At 50.1% G+C, this 18893-nt stretch overlaps 1 protein-coding gene across 1 annotated transcript; it reads left to right on the forward strand.

The window, feature by feature from the left end:
* Window positions 1-2162: 2162 nt before the first annotated feature.
* LOC144120609 (uncharacterized) lies at window positions 2163-18720 on the forward strand. Its single transcript, XM_077653193.1, has 4 exons — window positions 2163-2583; window positions 5046-5182; window positions 11018-11355; window positions 18276-18720. Exons 1-4 carry the CDS (start codon window positions 2163-2165, stop codon window positions 18661-18663), a joined length of 1284 nt encoding a protein of 427 aa, XP_077509319.1. The 3' UTR covers window positions 18664-18720.
* The last annotated feature ends 173 nt before the right edge of the window (window positions 18721-18893 follow it).

The following is an 18893-nucleotide window of genomic DNA, read 5'->3' on the forward strand; positions in this document are numbered from 1 at the left end:
GGCCATGCGAGACCGTCACGAAACAATGGAGGCCAATAGGCATAATGAGGTCAAACGGAAGCCCGTCATTTTCTATGCCGATATGTACGTAACTTGCAATTAATTCAAAAGTCTATAACTTTCCAGAGGGCGAACTGAATTACTCAGTGTTTTAATTCAAGCTGCGGCTAAAGGTTTACTTCGGACGTATCCGGTGCACTTTATTGCGCAGGAAGTGCTACTGCTACTGAAGTGCTACTGCATGCAGCATCTTGTATACCTCGTCGCTCGGCGCCAGAAAAAAAGGCAGTCGTCGCCAACTCCGTGACAATCGTTTTTAAAAACGACGATGACGTAGCCAGTTAGTCGGGCCTTTAGTCAGATTTCGTGTGAGATCTCTCTCACCCCACCCGACTCCCTTTAGCCTGAGCGCATGCCTGCGATGCAGCGAAGACTACGCTCACTGAGGCGAATTCTCGAGATTTATTTTCTGAAGAACGCTGATTCCGCAGCAGCCTTTACTGTCCACAGCGGACGGTATGCAACGACGTCGCGAAGTCATGGGGCCATTAGCCGGTGCGAGCCGAAGACAAAGAGAATATGGGCGTGATTCTTTGCGCACATGTCACACGGCCACAGATGGCCCATTGTGGAGAGCGCGAGCTTCCCGGCTCACATGCACGGCCTTTGTGACTCAGATCGACTTGGGCAACCTTCTCATCGACAAGCAGGTGAACGCACCAGTTTGTCTTTAGTTTTGACGCTCTGCGATGGCAACGCAGACACCGCTCACCACAGGGGAAATTCCACGTGCTGGTATCGTTGTAAAAAGCTACCTTTTCAGCCTTTTCCGAGGACAAATCAGTGATGGTGATAGATGTCGCTTATTACACACCCTCTTCCGTCGTGCTTCACGGCAGCGGTGTTTCTTTCTGACCGTGGGTGAGAAGCACGTGGAGCTTTTATTTTTGCGTGATTGATGGCCGAGAAGGGCGAGCTCGAGGCAGTCCCATTTTCGAGTGTCAGAACTTGGAAGTGGCTGTGGCTGTGAAATATTGAAGGTCCGTGAAACAACTGTCTGTGATGATTTCGTGTCTATGTCTTCAGACTTCTATTGTTCCCTCTTTAATGGCAGCGTGGCGGGAGGTAAGGGGGAAGGTTCGGTACAGGCCATGGGAACGCAGGCAATCATCACCCGAACATACATTCGCGCGGCACGCCCTTATCACGTATGCTCTTCGAGATGCAGGCGTCGACGGGTGATCTGCTGTTCTGAGCAAGTAAATCAGCATATGCTGGTGCGTTATTTTCAGTGACGCATCATGGGCCAGTGGAATGCAACCCACGCCACGAAGGGCGCAGAGTGATAAATGCCAGAATGGGAGAAAAAGGATGTTGGAGGGCCATTTTCGTTTCTGCTCTTGGTTTCTTTCAGCAATACACGCCTCATGAAACTTCGGCTTACGCCCCTCGTTTCCTGCAGCGCGTATGACTTTGTACGCAGGCCACTCCATCGAAGATGCCATTGTCTGTAGCAGTTTATGAAACGAGGGATGAAAAGCGCACCCGGCGTGCACAGTCTTAGTGCCAACCACCAGCGACGCACCGCACATGTTTGTACTGTGTTCACGCTTGATGAAGCACAGTGCGGCTTCTCCGCTAAATTTCCATCTTTTTCATCTAGACACTTTTGTGTGGGCAGTGGTATTATTAAACACAGCTTCACTTTTGTAGCGATAGCTACATTACGGTAGCATTTCGAGCCTTCAGCGTGGTGGTGCCGCCACCCTTTGGCTGCGCCGCCACGTTGTCACGTGGTGCGGAGCAACTGCCGGCGGCGCGGCGCCGTGGATGATCACGTGGTTCGTCACGTGGTTGGTCACGTGACCAAGTTGCACTCGGCCAGCTGCAGCTATCGCGTCACTCCTGGTTTAACCAGAGCTAAACCACTGCCAATTTTTTTTGTTTGCAACCTTTGACAGCTAATTTTCTTTGATCGTTCAATTTATAGGCACAAAACTTCGTCGCCTTCGATTCCTCCTCCGTGTTCAGTGCTGCTTCGAGCTACGCGCCGGTCGCGATCCGCGAGCCAGTGTCCCGAGGCACGCGTGCATCGGCATCCTCGCGACGGCCGTTGAAGCTGAGCAGCGCTGAAAATCAGTTCCAGGACCGGCTAGTGGAAGATGGCGGCACAGGGGTCCCGAGAGCAATCCCAGTACTCAAGACGCTCGTCCAGGTCCCAGAGGCGCGGCCGGCTTCCCAGAGCCCTCGCTGCAGAAGACAGACTGAGCGAAGCACGGGCCAGTCGCGAGCTGCCTCCGCCACCGCCTCCTCCGCCCCCGCAGCAGCACCCATGGGCCGACAGCAGGCAGTCGGCGGGGCGTTCGACGGCGAGTTCGCTCATCTCGCGACTCGGGAAGCATAGCAGCCGGCCGCCCAGCTCCATGCTGGACGAGGAGGCAGCCATGCGGCGGAGCGCGACGTCTGTGGCCGGTGCCGCGTCGGGCATGACGCCGGTGCGCCTGACCAGGTACTACGGGCCACCTCGGCTGGGGCGCGAGCGCCAGGAAGAGGAAGCCGCAGAGTTTGGGCCCCACGTTGATGGTAAGAGGGCCTGATCTCCCACAAATCGCACTGGTTTCGCACTGGCGTTCTTTGAAGTTCAGGGCTAAACGTTAAGGCGGTTTTTATGCGGCCGCGTACGATGCCGCTGCAGTAAGAGATTGTAGACAGGTTTAATGCATCTGTCTTGGCTGTTTGGTTCGTTATGCATGGGGAACAAAAACGAGATACGAAAAACGACAGACAGGAGCTAACTGCGAGAATTCTGTTGACCGACGACATGTACGAAAAGTAACGCAGAAAAGCGCGATACAGCGCACTGTTTTCTGTTACCGTTAGAATATGCCCCAACCGGCCCAAGTAACTACAATTTTGAGGAAAACATATAGCCGAATGCCAGCTCTTCTTAGCTCGTTGCTCAGTTTCGCGCCGTCCTCTGCGTCGCCGTCCGCAAAGCACGCTGTAAGGAAGACGGTGACGACAAAGCGTCAGCCGCGCTTCTTCGTCATCGCTGATCACGCGATTGCGAGCGTACTGCTTGAGCTGTCCGCACCCGCTGGTGGTTCCTGCCCGATCTGCCTTAACAGCTCCGTAAATCTCTTCTTCATATAGAATAACGTTTTCAATGCCCTAGCTCTTCTTGTCCTGTTCCTCAGCTCAGTTTTAGTGCCGTCGGTGTGGGCGCCGTCCGCAGCCCAGACCTTGGCATCGCGCCAAGATGGTGCGCGCCTGGAACGTCACGGCGTGTTTACGTTTTGAAAGGAGCGCCAGCGGCGGTGGCTTCTTCGGCAAAGTTGGCAGCGCGTCAGGACGCTGCTGCGGTCGGCTGCGGCAATATTCTAAGATAGCCGGCGACACTGTGCGGAAGGGGCACGGCGCACAAGGCGACGCGTGTTGTCGTACATGCATGTAGCATCGGAGGGAGCCTAGTAGCTTAGGTCCGAACTCTATGAAAATTATTCGCTCTCACACCACAGCTAACACTAAAATATTCGCGTTACACACTGGTAACCGTCCTGTGAGTTTTTTCTGTCTCACCGACTCCTGAAAAGTAGTTAATAATGGTCACGACAACACATTGACATCGCGGCAACCTTAAAATCTTAGCAAAGTGCATGCTATAGCCGTGACAGGTCAAGCTGGTTCCTGTTTGAGTCGTTTGCCTTCCTGTGCCCTTTGTGGTGTTAAGCTTACAGCTCTTTACCTTTCGTGAAGCTTCACAGTCCTTTTTGCCAAATAAGCTATTTATCTAAATTAGTTTTATGTCGTTATACTTTTTAACATGATTGCTAAGTTTGAGCGGTTTATCGACTGTTTGATATTTTTATTTAATTTCACTCTAGTCAAGTTTTATCGACGCTATTCCCCGTTTGAATTTTTTAACCCACATCTTAGCTTATAGATAGTAAGCCTTATTTCCTGTTCTAATTTTAATTTTTGTTTTGCATTTAAAAATTTTCTTTTTTACTCTCGACTGAGCTTTCAGCTCTATAGTCTTTTTACCCATTTTGCCTTGTGTGATCTTAATTTGAGCTTTCGCGAGGAATAAGTTCTCGCTAAAAGCTGTCTGTCTTTTTCACGGTTTGCCGATCCGCCGCCGTAGCTTAGTGGCGTTCGAATGCCGAGCCCAATGCCGCGGAATGAAATCGCGGCCGCGGAGGCTGCATTTCGATTGAGGCAAAACATAAAAGTTCCCGTGCGCTGTGTGATTTCAATGCCCAGTCGATGAAAAAAAAATAAAAAACTACACAACTGGGGTTCCCGAAATGCAACTAAACGGTTTGTCGTTTTGTCGTAACCACAGACTTTTCTCCAGGATTGTATTTTTCGGTATTACCGTATTGCAGTGGACCTCTTTATAACCAAGCAGTTTATAACGAAATAATGGATATAGCGAAGGAATTACGATTCTTTTTGGAAGCTCGGTCAACACTGGCTATAACGAAGTAATTGTTGGGCCTCATAAACTTCGTTATAACGAGTTTCAACTTTATTTTTCTATGGTATGTTTCTGTAGTTCTGTAGCTACGACCAGCGACTGCACAGCAATGCAGAATATTCTGTTTTTGCAACAAAATTTGCGTTGGTATGACAAATTCGTGGTCAAAAATACTACAAAATCTGCTGTGAGAACAAAGAATTTTCTGTTTTTCTTTTTTTTTACTGGGATGTGCGTAAACGAAGGCCAATGGGTAGAAGTTAAGAGCTTCTCACTATGGCGCCTTTTTCTCCTTGCTTCCTTTCACTTTCGCTTTCTTCTATACTCCCCTCACGGCGCAGTTCAGGTTTCCATCGAAGCGCTACAATGAGTGCGTCTTTCCTTTCTTGTCTTTTAACCGATTCTAACTCGTACTCAACAGCCAGCAAGCCATGGCGTACATCTAAAGGATACCGACCTTTCTCGGTTAAAACCAAATTAAAAAAAAAATGATCGGCTTAAGGTTACCAGCTTTTTTTTTCGGTTGCAACCGAAACAGCCTCCCACCCCTAGCTATGATTCGCAGGAAGCAGAACCTGGGAGGTTGGTGGAGAAATGCCTGGTCGACGCCTTGACCGCGCGCCCCTCGCAGCTGACGCCGGTGGGTCCCGCGTGTCCAGGAGGTCAGCGTCTAGGCAGGCACGCACCGTGGCTGAGTGCGTAGTGAGTATTGAAATAGCCGGCTTCAGATTGTGGCGCGTGGCAGTAGCGATGCGCATCAATTTTCCCCGTTTATTTATTACTGAAATGCTCCTGACGAGGGGCGTTACACGATGGATGGGTACACTCTGAACACGAACGCGCCTATATGGGAGTAAAAAGGAAGTAAGCGGTCCTCTGGGGAGTAAGCTCCAGTTTATAAAATGGAGCGCGCTACAGGACAGCTTACTCTCGTTTTACGCCTTTCGTGTTTAGAGTGTACGATGTATGCTGACTGACTGAGCAAGACTAATTGTGCGCGACGTCGATGGGCAGTTAATTCCTGTCGGTGACTTTCAGGATGAAAAATGAACGACGGCTGCGTTTTTATGGAGGCAAAACGCTAAGGCGCCCGTGTGCTGTGCAATGTCAGTGCACGTTAAAGATACCCAGGTGGTCGAAATTATTCCGGAGCCCTCCACTACGGCACCTCTCTCTTCCTTTCTTCTTTCACTCCCTCCTTTATCCCTTCCCTTACGGCGCGGTTCAGGTGTCCACCGATATATGAGACAGATACTGCGCCATTTCCTTTCCCCCAAAAACCAAATATTATTATTAATTATTAACTGTTAATTGACGGTGATTGAAGCGACAATTAATGTTATGTAAACGCTCTGTATCGTGTTCTCTTCCGAAGGCCCCGCGTTTTGCCGACGAAGCATCGTTATTTTTCGCGTGTTTTACGCCGTCACGTCGGCTGAGCCACAGGAAATTCTACCTCAGATAAAACCTCCCTGGGAAATTTTTCATCCCTGACGTTTGCAGGCCGAATAGGGCGCCCCGAATGCCACGAGGGTTTGAATGCATCTCCGTAAACAAAAAAGCACATCGTGTCCACTGCTAACTCAACTGCAAGGCCAACGAAGTAGGCATGCTGATAATTGAGAAACTGGCAGTTCTAATTATGTAGTCTGACCGAGCAGTCGGCATTAGTTAATAACTTTATAAGGGCGAGTTAGCTTTTGCAAAACGTTTTGTTGATAGTGCCGAGTAAAATACAGTGTTGTGTATCGTACTGGATACAGTCCTATTCAAGTCAGTCAACGCTATACTTTTGATGCTCGCGTGATCGGTGGCACGGAGCGTTGCTTCCAGCAGTGTTCGTCGGGGCGCTGCGGCTGTCAGCCAAGCCAGGCGCATACCACGACGGGTACACAAGGAATCAATCTGAAGGTTATCGCATTCTTGTCGAAGCAGACAGCCCGTGCAGCACCTGTAGCAGACCAACTGTTTCAGTAGGGCGAATTGCAAACAATTCTTCATGAAGTGTCAAAAAGTGTCCCCAACGCACACTGCTGCCAGCAGCTCTGCTTCGCCCGGGAAGCCGAAATGCCGCGTGCACCACTGCTGTGTGCACACGCACCGCTGCTAGAACGCTCCACTATTCAAAACAGTATTCTTCAAAACAGTTGCATCAGTTGCGCTCTCCCTGACCAAAATGCCTTCTCGCTCTTGCTACGAACCCCCCAACCGTTGCCGTCTCTGTCTCTCTCTCTCTCTCACACACACACACACGCACACGCGCACACATATGCACGCGCACACGCGCACACATGCACACACACGCACGCACACGCGCACACATACACACACACGCACACGCACACAAAGTTCCGGTTTCTCTGTCACGAAATTCCCCGATTGGTAAAGAGCGGTCACATAACCTTGCGACGTCGTCACAATTGACCTGTCCACCGTGGCAACCTGCCCATCGTGGCACATGACAATGAATTGAATTCAAATAAATTCGATGTATTTGCCACCCGCCCACCGTTGCGCTGCTGAGCATCAGTGCAAGATAGTGTTCCTGTATACGGGAGCATATACAGGAACACTAGTGCAGGAGCTCGGGAAGAGCAACGTGGGTCTCACAGGCCTCATAGGTGGCTGTGTTTGAAATAGCCACATCGCTTAACCGGTTCGCCACTGCGCCAGGGGTGGTATGAGGACGCCCCCCCCCCCCCCCCCAAAAAAAAAAAAATCTAAGATTGCGATTGAGTGTGTCTTGATGTCATCATCACGTGACCACCGCTAGACCAATCATAAGGCACCGCCAGATTTGAAAATTTGAGGGTTCCCAAAATTTGAAAGTTGGCCTACCCCCTATAATTCTGAAGGACGCCCGAAATTTTGGAAATAGACCCACCCCGTAAAATGAATTAAGGTGGGTTATTGGGACTTGTAGGTCGGATTAGGATAATGCAACATAATTCAATGGAGGGTACTCGAACATTCTAGGAGGTGTTGACTCATGTGTACCATATGAGGGTAATGGAACCGGTTCCAACCAGAGTTTTGGAGGAAAATTTGCAGGAACATTATACACTCATTGTGGAAACTATAGCAGGCGACCTAGATGCTATCGCATTTTATTCTTTAAGAAAGTGGTTAAGAAGGGCTCCAAGTTTTTTTATTTCTACTGTCTCAGAAACGATCACGCCTTTTTTTCCCTCCCCCCTACGTTTTATATACGCTGGCGTATATCATCACAGCTACCCTGTGCCAACTGCTGCCTGGCGCAGAGCCAACAACGCATCAAACCATCCAACATGCGCGAGCGATCACCTCGTTACGCATCCATCTCTGGCAGGGTATTAACGCAACGGCGTTAAGGGTCCTGTTCGGCGGAGAAACCACTGTAGTTGTTGACGTGTCGAGAAAGTCAGAATTGGGCGAAATAGTACTGGCGTCACAATCAGGTGACCTTGCGCCGGTAATTCAAACACCCCAAAACGATAACACAGTGCAACAGTGATGACGTCACTGAGCAATTACTCATTGGTCTACACGGTCGTGGCGTCGTTCAACCGCCATAACGTAGTGCCTCTGAACAAAGAAAAGCAATTGCGCAGGAAAGAAAAATGGTCAAGCGGTGGGTCTGAAATCGCTACTCCTTGGCCACTGAGGAACGTTCGTACGTCTTGGCTAAAGGGAGGCCTTGTGTGTCTTGAGGTAAAGCAAAATATGGAAGCGACCGTGTCTGCGAAGTCAGATGCAGATGACCCCAAGACGCTGAATGGACCCATTAACGCTATCGCGTGATACCCGTAGGGCGGAGCTTAAGCTTAAGCATCATCTGGCATAAGTGTCCCCCAACTTTTTTTTTCCTGTGTTAAGCACGAATCATGAAGAAGCCAGCATGCCTGAGCGGGCGCACAAACTGAGCTGGCAGCAAAAGTATTTTCTAGCAGAGATAGCGGCCCAGAACTGTGTGGAGGTTTTTGCCGATATTCTTATGGTAGGCAGACGGTAAGCACAGCAAGTTGCATGTTGACAAGTGAACCCGTTTTTCTTAAACTGCTACGAGCCCTCGTTTTCACGCATCTATTAATTCGCAATCGCTGGTCCGTCTCTGGATGCTGACTTCTTCGTTCATTTACCTCTCCCGTATCTGTCGCCGTACCACTTAAGTGATCCTCCGCGGTGGCACAGTGGACATAGAATCGCGGTCGCATCTCAGTGGGGCCGAAATGCAGGAGCGCCCTTGCGCTGTGTGATGCCAGTGCTCGTTAAAAAACCCTGGCTGTCGATGTCGAATTTAATCCAGAGCCGTCCACTGTGGCTTCACTTATTGCCTCTGGCACGTTGTTTCTCAAGTGTCACCACTAGCTCTGCGCTTTGCTATACTGTCTGCCGGCTCGAGCGCGTGCATGCATACTCTCCACGAGAAGCCGAACAGCTTTCTTCAATCGCTGAACAAAGGTCGTGAGGCTTAGCTGGACCGAATCCCGTCGCCAACGGCTCTCCCTTACAAAAATGACTTTTGAGCTTCAGATGACGCCTTGTTGTCCCCTTGTTGAATCAACTGGAAACCAACATGAACCCAATGTATGTTGAGCCTACTCAACATCTGCTAAACAAAATTTTGGTTGGTTATACTCAGCATAGCCCATTTCGTAGAATTTAAGTAAATTCTCAGCTGTAGCAGCTTTTGCAGAGCATACAAATCGTAAATTTAGGGCCATAGGAGCATTTGCAGAGCCATGCAAATGGACTCCTTGCAGAAAGTATTCCACAGGGCAAGTACTCCTCTGCATTGCATATTTCGATAGATTAGGGGTACGATCTCACATAAATGACAAGTTACGCGAAAACTGAATATATTGTGATAGTTATAAGCACTGTGGAACATGACAATGATATGTGCTGACACGTCGCATCGTCTAACTGTTCGTAATGAGCAGGTTTCTCCGAGAGAGAAAATATCTTGCTGCATCTTGCATATGTAGTGCTCGGTTTTCGAAATCCTGTGGAAACCTACTCATTAATATTTTTCTAGCTAACTGCAATTCAGATGATGTGATGGCAAGCCTTGAATACTTTAATTTAGTTAAGCTAAGTCTGCGCGAATAGCACAGGACTAGAGTCAAAGAAACGATTACAAGATCACGCGTGCGCTGGTATCGTGTTCGTTTCCATGCCTCTTCTCCATGTTCTACCCGCCCAGTCTTACGTTTCCTCGAAACGAACCAACTAGTTCGTAAGAACGTCCCACTGTAGCTTTAATTCTGTTCTCGGCTTTTGTCTTGGAGGCTCTCTGAGCAGCAAATTAGCATGGGTTGGCCTATGATGATGATGAAGATGATGTGAAAAACAATGTCTTCTATGGTCGCCAGGGAAATCAAGCAGACCACACATGCTCTACTTGCACGATTTCTCTCAGCACTAGCACCTTCTGCATCACAATAGCAAGTGACCAAAACCAGGAGGCTGTTGACCATAGTCATGCCGATTTCAACAAAGTTATTGTTGAACGTAGGCAACACATTCACTGTTGGGCAATTTCTGTTGAATTTGTGTTGAATCGTGGCAGTCGTGTCTAAGCCTAAGTGAAATCAGGAATAACTTTGACATGTGTCGTGTAAGCAAAACCTTATCGCATTATGCATATTAAAGTATTCAACACCTGTTATGACTCTAGTAAACCGCTCAAAACTCTTTTCTTGCACAGAAAAAAGCACCAGTGATGCAATATGCTCTTTGGAGGACTTGTATGTGCGCTCAAAAAAAGGGCGCTTAATTAGTGCTTTATTTTTGTTGTTTATGGATGAATCAAGGTCTTCAACTAACAGAACGTCGCATGTGAAGTTTATTACTTCTGCTACACATAAAGTAATTAAATAGTAACAAGAATAGCTTATATATCATTGCTGGTCGGCTGGGCAACACCTGCGCAGATGCGGACACCCCTGTGTAGGAGTATGTAAGGGTGAAGCTCAGATGGCGCTTTAGATGAAAAACTTGTGAACTCGTAGTTCGTGTTATAGCATTGTGCAATACTGCTTTATGCTCTTTATCTGATGGTCGTATAGGGGGGAGTGTATCTATTTATGTACACACACACGTGTGTGTGTGTGTGCGTGCGTATGTGTGGAGCACTACATGACTGGTGCTGTCAGCATCCCGTGAACGTGAAATTGCAGCAATAAATGTGAATATACCGTCGAAAATTGCATCGGTAGTTCATCTTGCGCAATACGAAGGTATTAGAATTTTTTTTACCGCAACCGAAATACAGAATGATTTTTTGAATCACCCCAATAATTTCAACTTGGATTCAACATGAAAACAATGCAGAAAATGTGTTTAGAATGCTCAACTCTGGCACGGTGGCCACTTTTCTGTTGAAATTCTACCCTGCCTCAACAATCGACCAACGCAGGCCCTTCCTGGTCTCAACATGAATTAAAGATAGCATGTTGTGCCCGCTCTGAAAAACTTCAACATAACTTCAACGAGCATTTTTGTACGGGCTTCCCTCCTGCGCTGCCGTCGAGTCTTTTACGTGCGACTGCGCAGGCCCCAGCCTCTACACCGCCGCGACCGGCGCGTTCGAAAGATGCGGGCGACCGGCCGCACAGGACCCTGGAGATGACCTTCGCTATGGGTGCCTTCGTCTGCGTCGCCACGCTGGTGGTGGCGTTCGTGGTTCGGGCGTGGATGCCGTACGAGGCCCGGTCGGACCCGTTCTGCCGCAGCGACGCGTGCTTGGCGCATGTGCGACTTATTGAGGCCCGGATAGATAGGGGGGTCGACCCCTGCGTGGATTTTGACGCCTACGCCTGCTCCCGCTGGAAGCCGGCCTCGGAGTTCTACGGCCACGCCTCGGCCTTGACGAACGTCCTCTTGGACAACTGGTGAGAACGCAACGTATGTGGGTATCCTGCGCGCAGTGGATAATATTTTCTTTCAGCGTTAGCTATAGCGTGGTTAACAATATTGCTCTTCCGATATGGTAACAAACTCCTTTGTAATAACAAGCCCTTAACGTTTCATTTTTTCCACGATATTACTCAGGGCGCCAGTGCGGACACGTTTTAAAGATGTCGCCCCAGTTCCGTTTATTTAAACTGCAACGCGAGGTGATTTCAGTTCTGCTGGGGCATATTTGTTTGTCTTTTATTCTGTGTACATCATGTTTGTATTATGTCCTGTTTCAAGTTATGTGCTGAAATTTTTGAACTGGGCTTTGCGTACTGTATTCGTGGTCGTTGTTTTTGTCATGCATTTTAAACGAGTGTCCAATTTTGGGAGTGGGGAAAGGGGTAGCACTTTGTCAGGCATTTCACTACCTTTTCCACAAACCATTAGATACCCGTAAAAATTACTTTGATCAAGCACGCTTTATAAATCGCAAGGCATTCGTACTTGGTGAACGCAGTATGCCGCCATGAAAACTCTCGACCATATATTACCGTCTTAAGAAACACAGCTCCTGGAGATATCTTGTTACTTCTTTCAACTCGATTTTGAAAGACGTTTTGACGCAACTTCTGACCAGGCTTAGCTGTCCAGTGCTTTGATGCACTCTGTCACTTTGCAAGAGGGGAGGCATCATTATATTCAAGGAAGGCGGCTGCTAGTTGTAAACAATTCTTTTTTGCATGACTAAGAAGAGAGCGAGGTAAAACTGCCAACTTTCGGCAACCTTTTTATGGGAAGAGGTATCAGAAATAGCTCTATCGAAGCGTCCACGACAGCGCCTACTGCTAAGACGACCCGCGTGATGTGACCAGTATGGCATGTTGTCGACAGGGCCCGCTCACCACCAAACAAGGCCCGTGTGGCGCAAGTCCACTTGGATCGCAATACCACAAATTGTATATTCTTGAGGTCGTCCACGCACTGGCCCGCTCGTACTGTCGAGGCCTATCTGGATAACATTCTTACCATCCGGTTGGTGAAAGCACATTTTCGTTGGCACACAATACGACGGCAGAGAGCGTCAGCCTGAACCTCAACCATTCATTTGAGGTTGTCTCCTTACGCCCCCACCTCACTTTTCCAGCGGCCACGAGAGACCTCACTCAGCCTCACCTCAACCTCATATTATGATGTTGAGGTCGGGTGCTGAACCTCCCCAATGCAGCTGTGGTTGTAAAAACACTAAGCCAGGCTCCAGGCGAGGGTGAGTGTTTCGTCGGAGGAAGGGGTGGGGGCGGGGGAGAAGATTTTTCGGAATGCCTCATCAAATGGCCTTCATGCACGAAATTACATGAAGTGCGTATTGGCGTAAATTTACAGGGTCTCCAACTCCCTTAGGCCCCCTAAGATGGCCTGCTTTGCCTGCTTACCGTGAATAAAATAATAACCGGACCATTATTTTTCCTTGGCGCAACTTTATTCGTAGAAATGAAAGAGGAACGAGAGATGGACCAGTGGAATGATCTGAGAGGCCCTTTGAAGAGATGGATGACTGACGACGAACCGCTCTGTTTGCAGGTTCAAAAACTTTCTCAGCACCTTATCAAAGGGTTCGCAACTGATACCTACGACCCTTAAGCTACAAGCCATGCTCAACGCTTGCATGACCTCCACCAACGGGCCTCAAGGGGCTCCTTTGCGAATGCTTAAGGCGTTCATGAGAGAACGGAAGATACCATGGCCCGACAAGCCCCTTCCAGATGCCACTCCACTGGGCGTACTTCTTGACTTCGCTTTGAACTGGGCAGTAGACTTTTGGTTCGAAATACGGATGCTGCGCAATTCCAGGGGCACCATGGGTATCGTACTCGCTCCTGGCAACTTCTTCATGCTGTGGGGTAAGCCCCTAAGGAACATCGTTCCATCCGACCGGTACTTCGAGTACTGGAATGGTTTCTACGCGGCGTTTGCTGGGTCCGGAGGTCAACCCAAGAGCGCCGCCAGCGAAATTAGGAGGATCGCAGACATAGAGGAGGACGTAGTCATGACATTGTCCAGTGTATTCGAGCGGCAGAGCAAGCTACCTCTTCGGTTCATGCTTCAAGAAATCGAAAAGTACACCAGCAGAATTCCGGTCAGCGATTGGACGGAAGCGTTCGAAACTAACGTCCATCTTCTGCCCGACCATGTGGGTGTCAGCGACATTGCACTTCTCGAGGCAGTCAACAAGTTGTTCGCAAAGTACACCAGATCAGAGCTGCTGCACCACCTGTCTTGGTTTTTTGTTCAGGTCTTCGCCCCATTTGGAGACGTACAGTTGAACGTGGCAGACATCAATGACGAGAGGGCAGCCAAGCAGCGACAAGTCTTCTGTGTCACCCAGGCAGAGGCAGCTTACCGCGTGCTCGTGGCGGCGTTGTACCTGCAGCCGCTGTTGGAGGCCAACCAGAAGAGAGCTGTCGAAGACCATTTTGAGAGAGTAAGGCGAGTGACCGTTCAGAAGATCGCCAACGTGTCCTGGAGTGACAACTTGTCCAAGTACATGGCAACTGTCAAGCTGCAGCAGCTGCAGACTTTCCTCTGGCCGCCCTCCGACATGCTGACTGCGAGCGGCCTCTCTTACCTCTACGCCGATTTCGCTTCCAACGCGAGCACCGTCATTGAGTTCTGGCGCGACGCCCACGAACATGTGCGTGCCCTGCGGGACAAGTCCTTCTACGGCACGCCCATGACGAAGCTCCCCGCCGCATCCTCCCCTCCCCTGGTCCGCTACGACTACCTCCGCAACGCAGTCGTCCTGTCCGTAGCGGCACTGACGGCGCCGCTGTTCGCGTTGCACGCAACCCCGGCGATGCTGTACGGCGGCCTCATGTTCTCATACGCGCTGGAGGTCGTACGGGCCCTGGACCGTACAGGGATGAAGGTGGGCCCGCACGGCGACGTGGCGGCCAAGTGGGCCTCGTCGAACTGGGAGAAAGGCGTCACTCGAAAGCACAGCTGCCTGGCACCCACCTTCGCGTCGCCCTTTCCGGAGATACCTGGGCTCGAGGTGGCCCACGAGGCCTTCGAGATAGCCTTGAGCAGCGCTGCTACCCATGGGAAAGCGTGGCGCACCACGGATGCCTTCAGCGAGCAGCAGGTATTCTTCATAAGCGCCTGCTTCACGCTGTGTCGCTTGAACCGCACAGCGGCATTCCTTCGCGGAGACTGCAACAAGGCCTTCTCCAACTCCCGGCAGTTCGCAGATGCTTTCCGCTGCGTTCCTGGCTCGCCCATGAACCCACTGAGAAAGTGCACCTTTTTTGACTGATCCGTTTTTCAGCAGAGCTTTGTCAACGAGTGGCCATCAATTCCGGCACAATATATCGTCTTCTCCCATCATGTTCTACCACGTTACAGCATTTGCGAGGGATGTGGCATGCATAAAGTCGTAGCTGTGGTAAAACAGGTGTTCTTTTAAGGCTGCCCGGAATTTTCACTCTACTACCTGTTTTAAGTGTGGTTTTTTACGCATTTTGATCGACTTAAACTGATGGCGTCCGTCATAGCCATGTTCTTACTGGCTATGAGCCGTTACGTAGAGCTTAGGAGAGTAGAAAAGTCAGTTTTTCCTAAAAGAACTAAGCTATCGCGGTTTTCCGCAGTTGTTCCCAGGTCTTGCGCATTTGCCGATTGGCTATCGACACCTTGTCGTTGCGGAATAGACCATCCTAAAGATCTTGTTCTGGTTGTCGTACGTGGTTTTCATGGCCTGAACAATATTTTGATTCAATTTTCGATGCAACTCTTCAAGTCTCGTATCCGTCATTGGCTCAAGCCCGGCGATTACGAAGGCATGACATCCAAATCATAGCCAGTTGCTTGGGGAAATCACAAAAAACGAAAAAATAACTGAATGTAAATGAAATATTGTGGTGGCCATGACGACCACATACGACAACCACAACAAGGAGGAGGAGAAAAACTTTAATGGAACAGGAGAGTTCTGCCTGGTTGTCGGCCTGGCATGCTACTCCAGAACCAGAACAAGATCTCTAGGCTGGTCTATTCCGCATAGACAAGGTGGCAATCGGAAAGGAAATTACGCCAGTATCTCGGAGTACTGTATTACTCCACAAGCCAGGCACAAAAGTAAACGAAAACAGATTTCTAATGTTTGGCTTCCTCAAAGCCAGGTAGGAAAATTCTAAAGGTTATAACTTTTTTTCGCGTGATTAGCTTCTCGCTTACGCGACAAGAGAAGTGTTAACAACGGACTACGTCTTTGTCGTGGAGGAATTCTGTGCACCGGTTGTAAATGTGGGCGGAGCTTCACTGCGGAGAAGTTTGATGAGACTATACATACCGCTCACGACGATGCACTGTCATTTATACTTATACCAAGAGTGACGACGCGCTGGAAGAGCGGTTTCTGTTGTCACAAAAGGAATGTACTAACCGTGGGGTGCCCCTAACCGCGACAAAGGCACGGTTGTTTTGACCGCAAACCGTGCGTTCCCTGGCGCAGTGGAGGAGTGCCAGACCCGGTGGCGCACCATCCGGGACGCTTACCTCAAGCGCAAGAAGCGCCGACGCATCGACCCCAAGGGGCAGTGGAGCGTACTGGACCGGGAGCTCGGCTTCCTCGATCACTTCCTGAGGCCGCGAACGTGGGTGTTGTGTACAGGACGTCAAAGAAAAAGGAGGAAATAGGTGCCGTAGTGGAGGGCTCCGGTCGAAATTATTACGGAGCCCTTCACTATGGCACCTCTTCCTTTCTTCTTTCACTCCCTCCTTTATCCCTTGCCTTACGGCGCGGTTCAGGCGTGCAGCGATATATGAGACAGATACTGATTCATTTCCTTTGCGCCAAAACCAATTATTATTATTATTATTATTATTATTATTATTATTATTATTATTATTAAATATTAATAATAATAATAAGACAGGACGACACCTGCCCGCCTTCGCGTCACAAGCACAACCTCGCGCGACTGCGACGTGTCTCAGCGGCCATTTAAGCGAGCGCCCGGTTTTACCAGGCTTTACTGTCCGCACAAAGCTGCACGAAGCGCGACTCGCTCAGACTCGCACTAGATCGCCGCGTTGCTGGGTGGCACACAACCGACTGCGTACGCCATGTCCATTTCGCGGACCGAGGGCGGCTGCGTCTGGGAGCAGTCGCGCTGCTTTCCTTTCGCCTGGTCCGAAAAGCGATGCTGACGAAGAGTAGTCGACAAGCCAGCCTGCACCACACCGTCCGTCTATTCTGCTAAGGCTTCACAAAGAGCGTATACCATCACATAAGTAACGTTTCGTGCTTCGGGATCAAGGGCAACCATTCTTTGCACCACAAATGGACGCATCATGTGCGGTGTCGACACCAGTGTCTCGAGGTGACGCAGTACCAATGCCCACTTGAGCCGGCGCTGGCGTGCGGTGGACACTTGTGTACACGATAGTACACGTCGTCATTAGCTCCCTTTCATTTCCAACCAGCAATGTCTTGCGTCTCTCGCGACCACCGTATATGGCAGCACATTTTGAGGTGGAATATTTTTTATCCTTTCTTTTGACGCTAAGTGGGCCACATGCTGAATGGAAACGGCTTATAATAAAGTCTGCACATCTTCAACCAAAAACTAATTTGAAACCCAACATTTCGAAGCCGGCTCGGCTCCTTCATTGGGGGTGGCTGGGGGCACTAGCTGGCGTCTTTAAGGATGCATGGAGGGGAGAAGATCAAAAGAACGAAAGCTGTGATGTGAAAGGCGTGGGGGAGGAAGGAGGTTAGGCTGTGAGTCATGTTATTGCACTGTGGGCAGGCGGTCATTGGAGACTTTTCTTCTTTGAGTTGCAGAGCGAAGTCCCTGTGCATCATACTGGGGGGATGTTTCCTGTTGTGCGGTTGATGTTCGGGGTAGCTTGGATGTACTATAGGATTCGAATGGGAGCCTTTTTTATGGAAACGACACTGTGAGAGGGTTTCCTCTGAGATTCCGCTAACATCAGGCCGCGAACTGTCAGCTCCCGCTCGCGCACCACCGCTGTGTGAATAAATGCAGTCCTCCGTCATTCTTGCAAGGGAAATGGACGTGTTCACGATGTAACGGGGAGCACAGACAACAGAGTTGATTACGGGAGGAAGTAAACAAGGGGCGGCGAGGAGTAGTCGGGTGGGCAGACGAGGTCAGGAACTGTAGGGGACATAGCGGGGCTGCACGGTTGATTGCAGATGAATGGAAGACGTCTTTACCTTGCAGTGGACAGGTCTGCGCCGATTAAGGTGGTGGTGACGACGAAGTGGAGGAGTCATTACCATCGGCGCGTAAAATCGAAAAACGAAAACCATAACTAAAGAAAAAAACATTCGCTCGCCATGCGGCCAACGAGCATACAGAAGGCCATAAGTGATCTCGGGAGTTCACTTTTTCCAAACCATTCTGAATAATAATAATAATAATTGTTTTTTTTTTGGGGGGGGGGAAAGGAAATGGCGCAGTATCTGTCTCGTATATCGTTGGACACCTGAACCGCGCCGTAAGAGAAGGGATAAAGGAGGGAGTGAAAGATGAAAGGAAGAAGAGGTGCCGTAGTGGAGGGCTCCGGAATAATTTCGACCACCTGGGGATCTTTAACGTGCACTGACATCGCACAGCACATGGGCGCCTTAGCGTTTTTCCTCCATAAAAACGCAGCCGCCGCGGTCGGGTTCTGAACGTGGAGTGCTTTTCACGAGCCGTCTTAGCACAGTGCGCAGAACCGCCGTAAATGCGCATGGGCGGCGAGCTAGTAGCGGAAGAAGTTAGATCGGCCAGCGGGCGAACTCGGAAGGTAGCAGTTAAGGGGTAAAAGCCGCTTTAACACCGCACTCTGCCAGCCCGAGTTTGAGTGCCTGCTACATCCTCGCTGCCACGTCTCTTCCTCGCAGGAGGCGCTGGGCGCTGAACGGGGCGGCCCGGGCGGTTTCTCCGGCCGAGGTCGCAGTCGAACGCGAGCAGCCTGACGAAGACGACGAAATGCGTGAGGCTGCGGCGGCTGAGGCAGCGGCTGTGGCGGTGGCGCCAGCAGCACCAGCTCAACCCTGCCCTGTGGGCATGCGGCCGGCTGCCGTTCTGACGCACCACCTGGCGGCGGGGGGCGCGGCGGCGCAGGAGTGCTCTTCGGACCCCGAGGAACTCTTTTGCCTCAGCCTAGCGGCGGACCTCAAGCGACTTCTGCCCCGCGAACGACACATGGCCAGGATGAAGATGCTGCAGACACTTCACGACTTGGAGTTTGGCGAGAACATCGGAGAGGCCGCGCTCGGAGAACCGTAGACGGTGCACGGTTTTGCGGAGGACAAGAAAGAAGGTGGCTTCAGCGAGCACCCCCATCATCAGTCGGCAGAAACTTGTAGCTTTCTTTTTGTTTTTTTTTACTAGGAATGAAAACACATTGTCTGTTGGGTGGCACGCGCATGTCTCATCAATATAGCATTTGCTTTCAACACACTCTAAGCCAGTAACGACTGAAGTGTGCTACACCTTTCCTAACCTACACAAGTACC

The sequence above is a fragment of the Amblyomma americanum genome, chromosome 1 (genome assembly GCF_052857255.1).
Source record: "Amblyomma americanum isolate KBUSLIRL-KWMA chromosome 1, ASM5285725v1, whole genome shotgun sequence".
Lineage (NCBI taxonomy): Eukaryota > Metazoa > Arthropoda > Arachnida > Ixodida > Ixodidae > Amblyomma > Amblyomma americanum.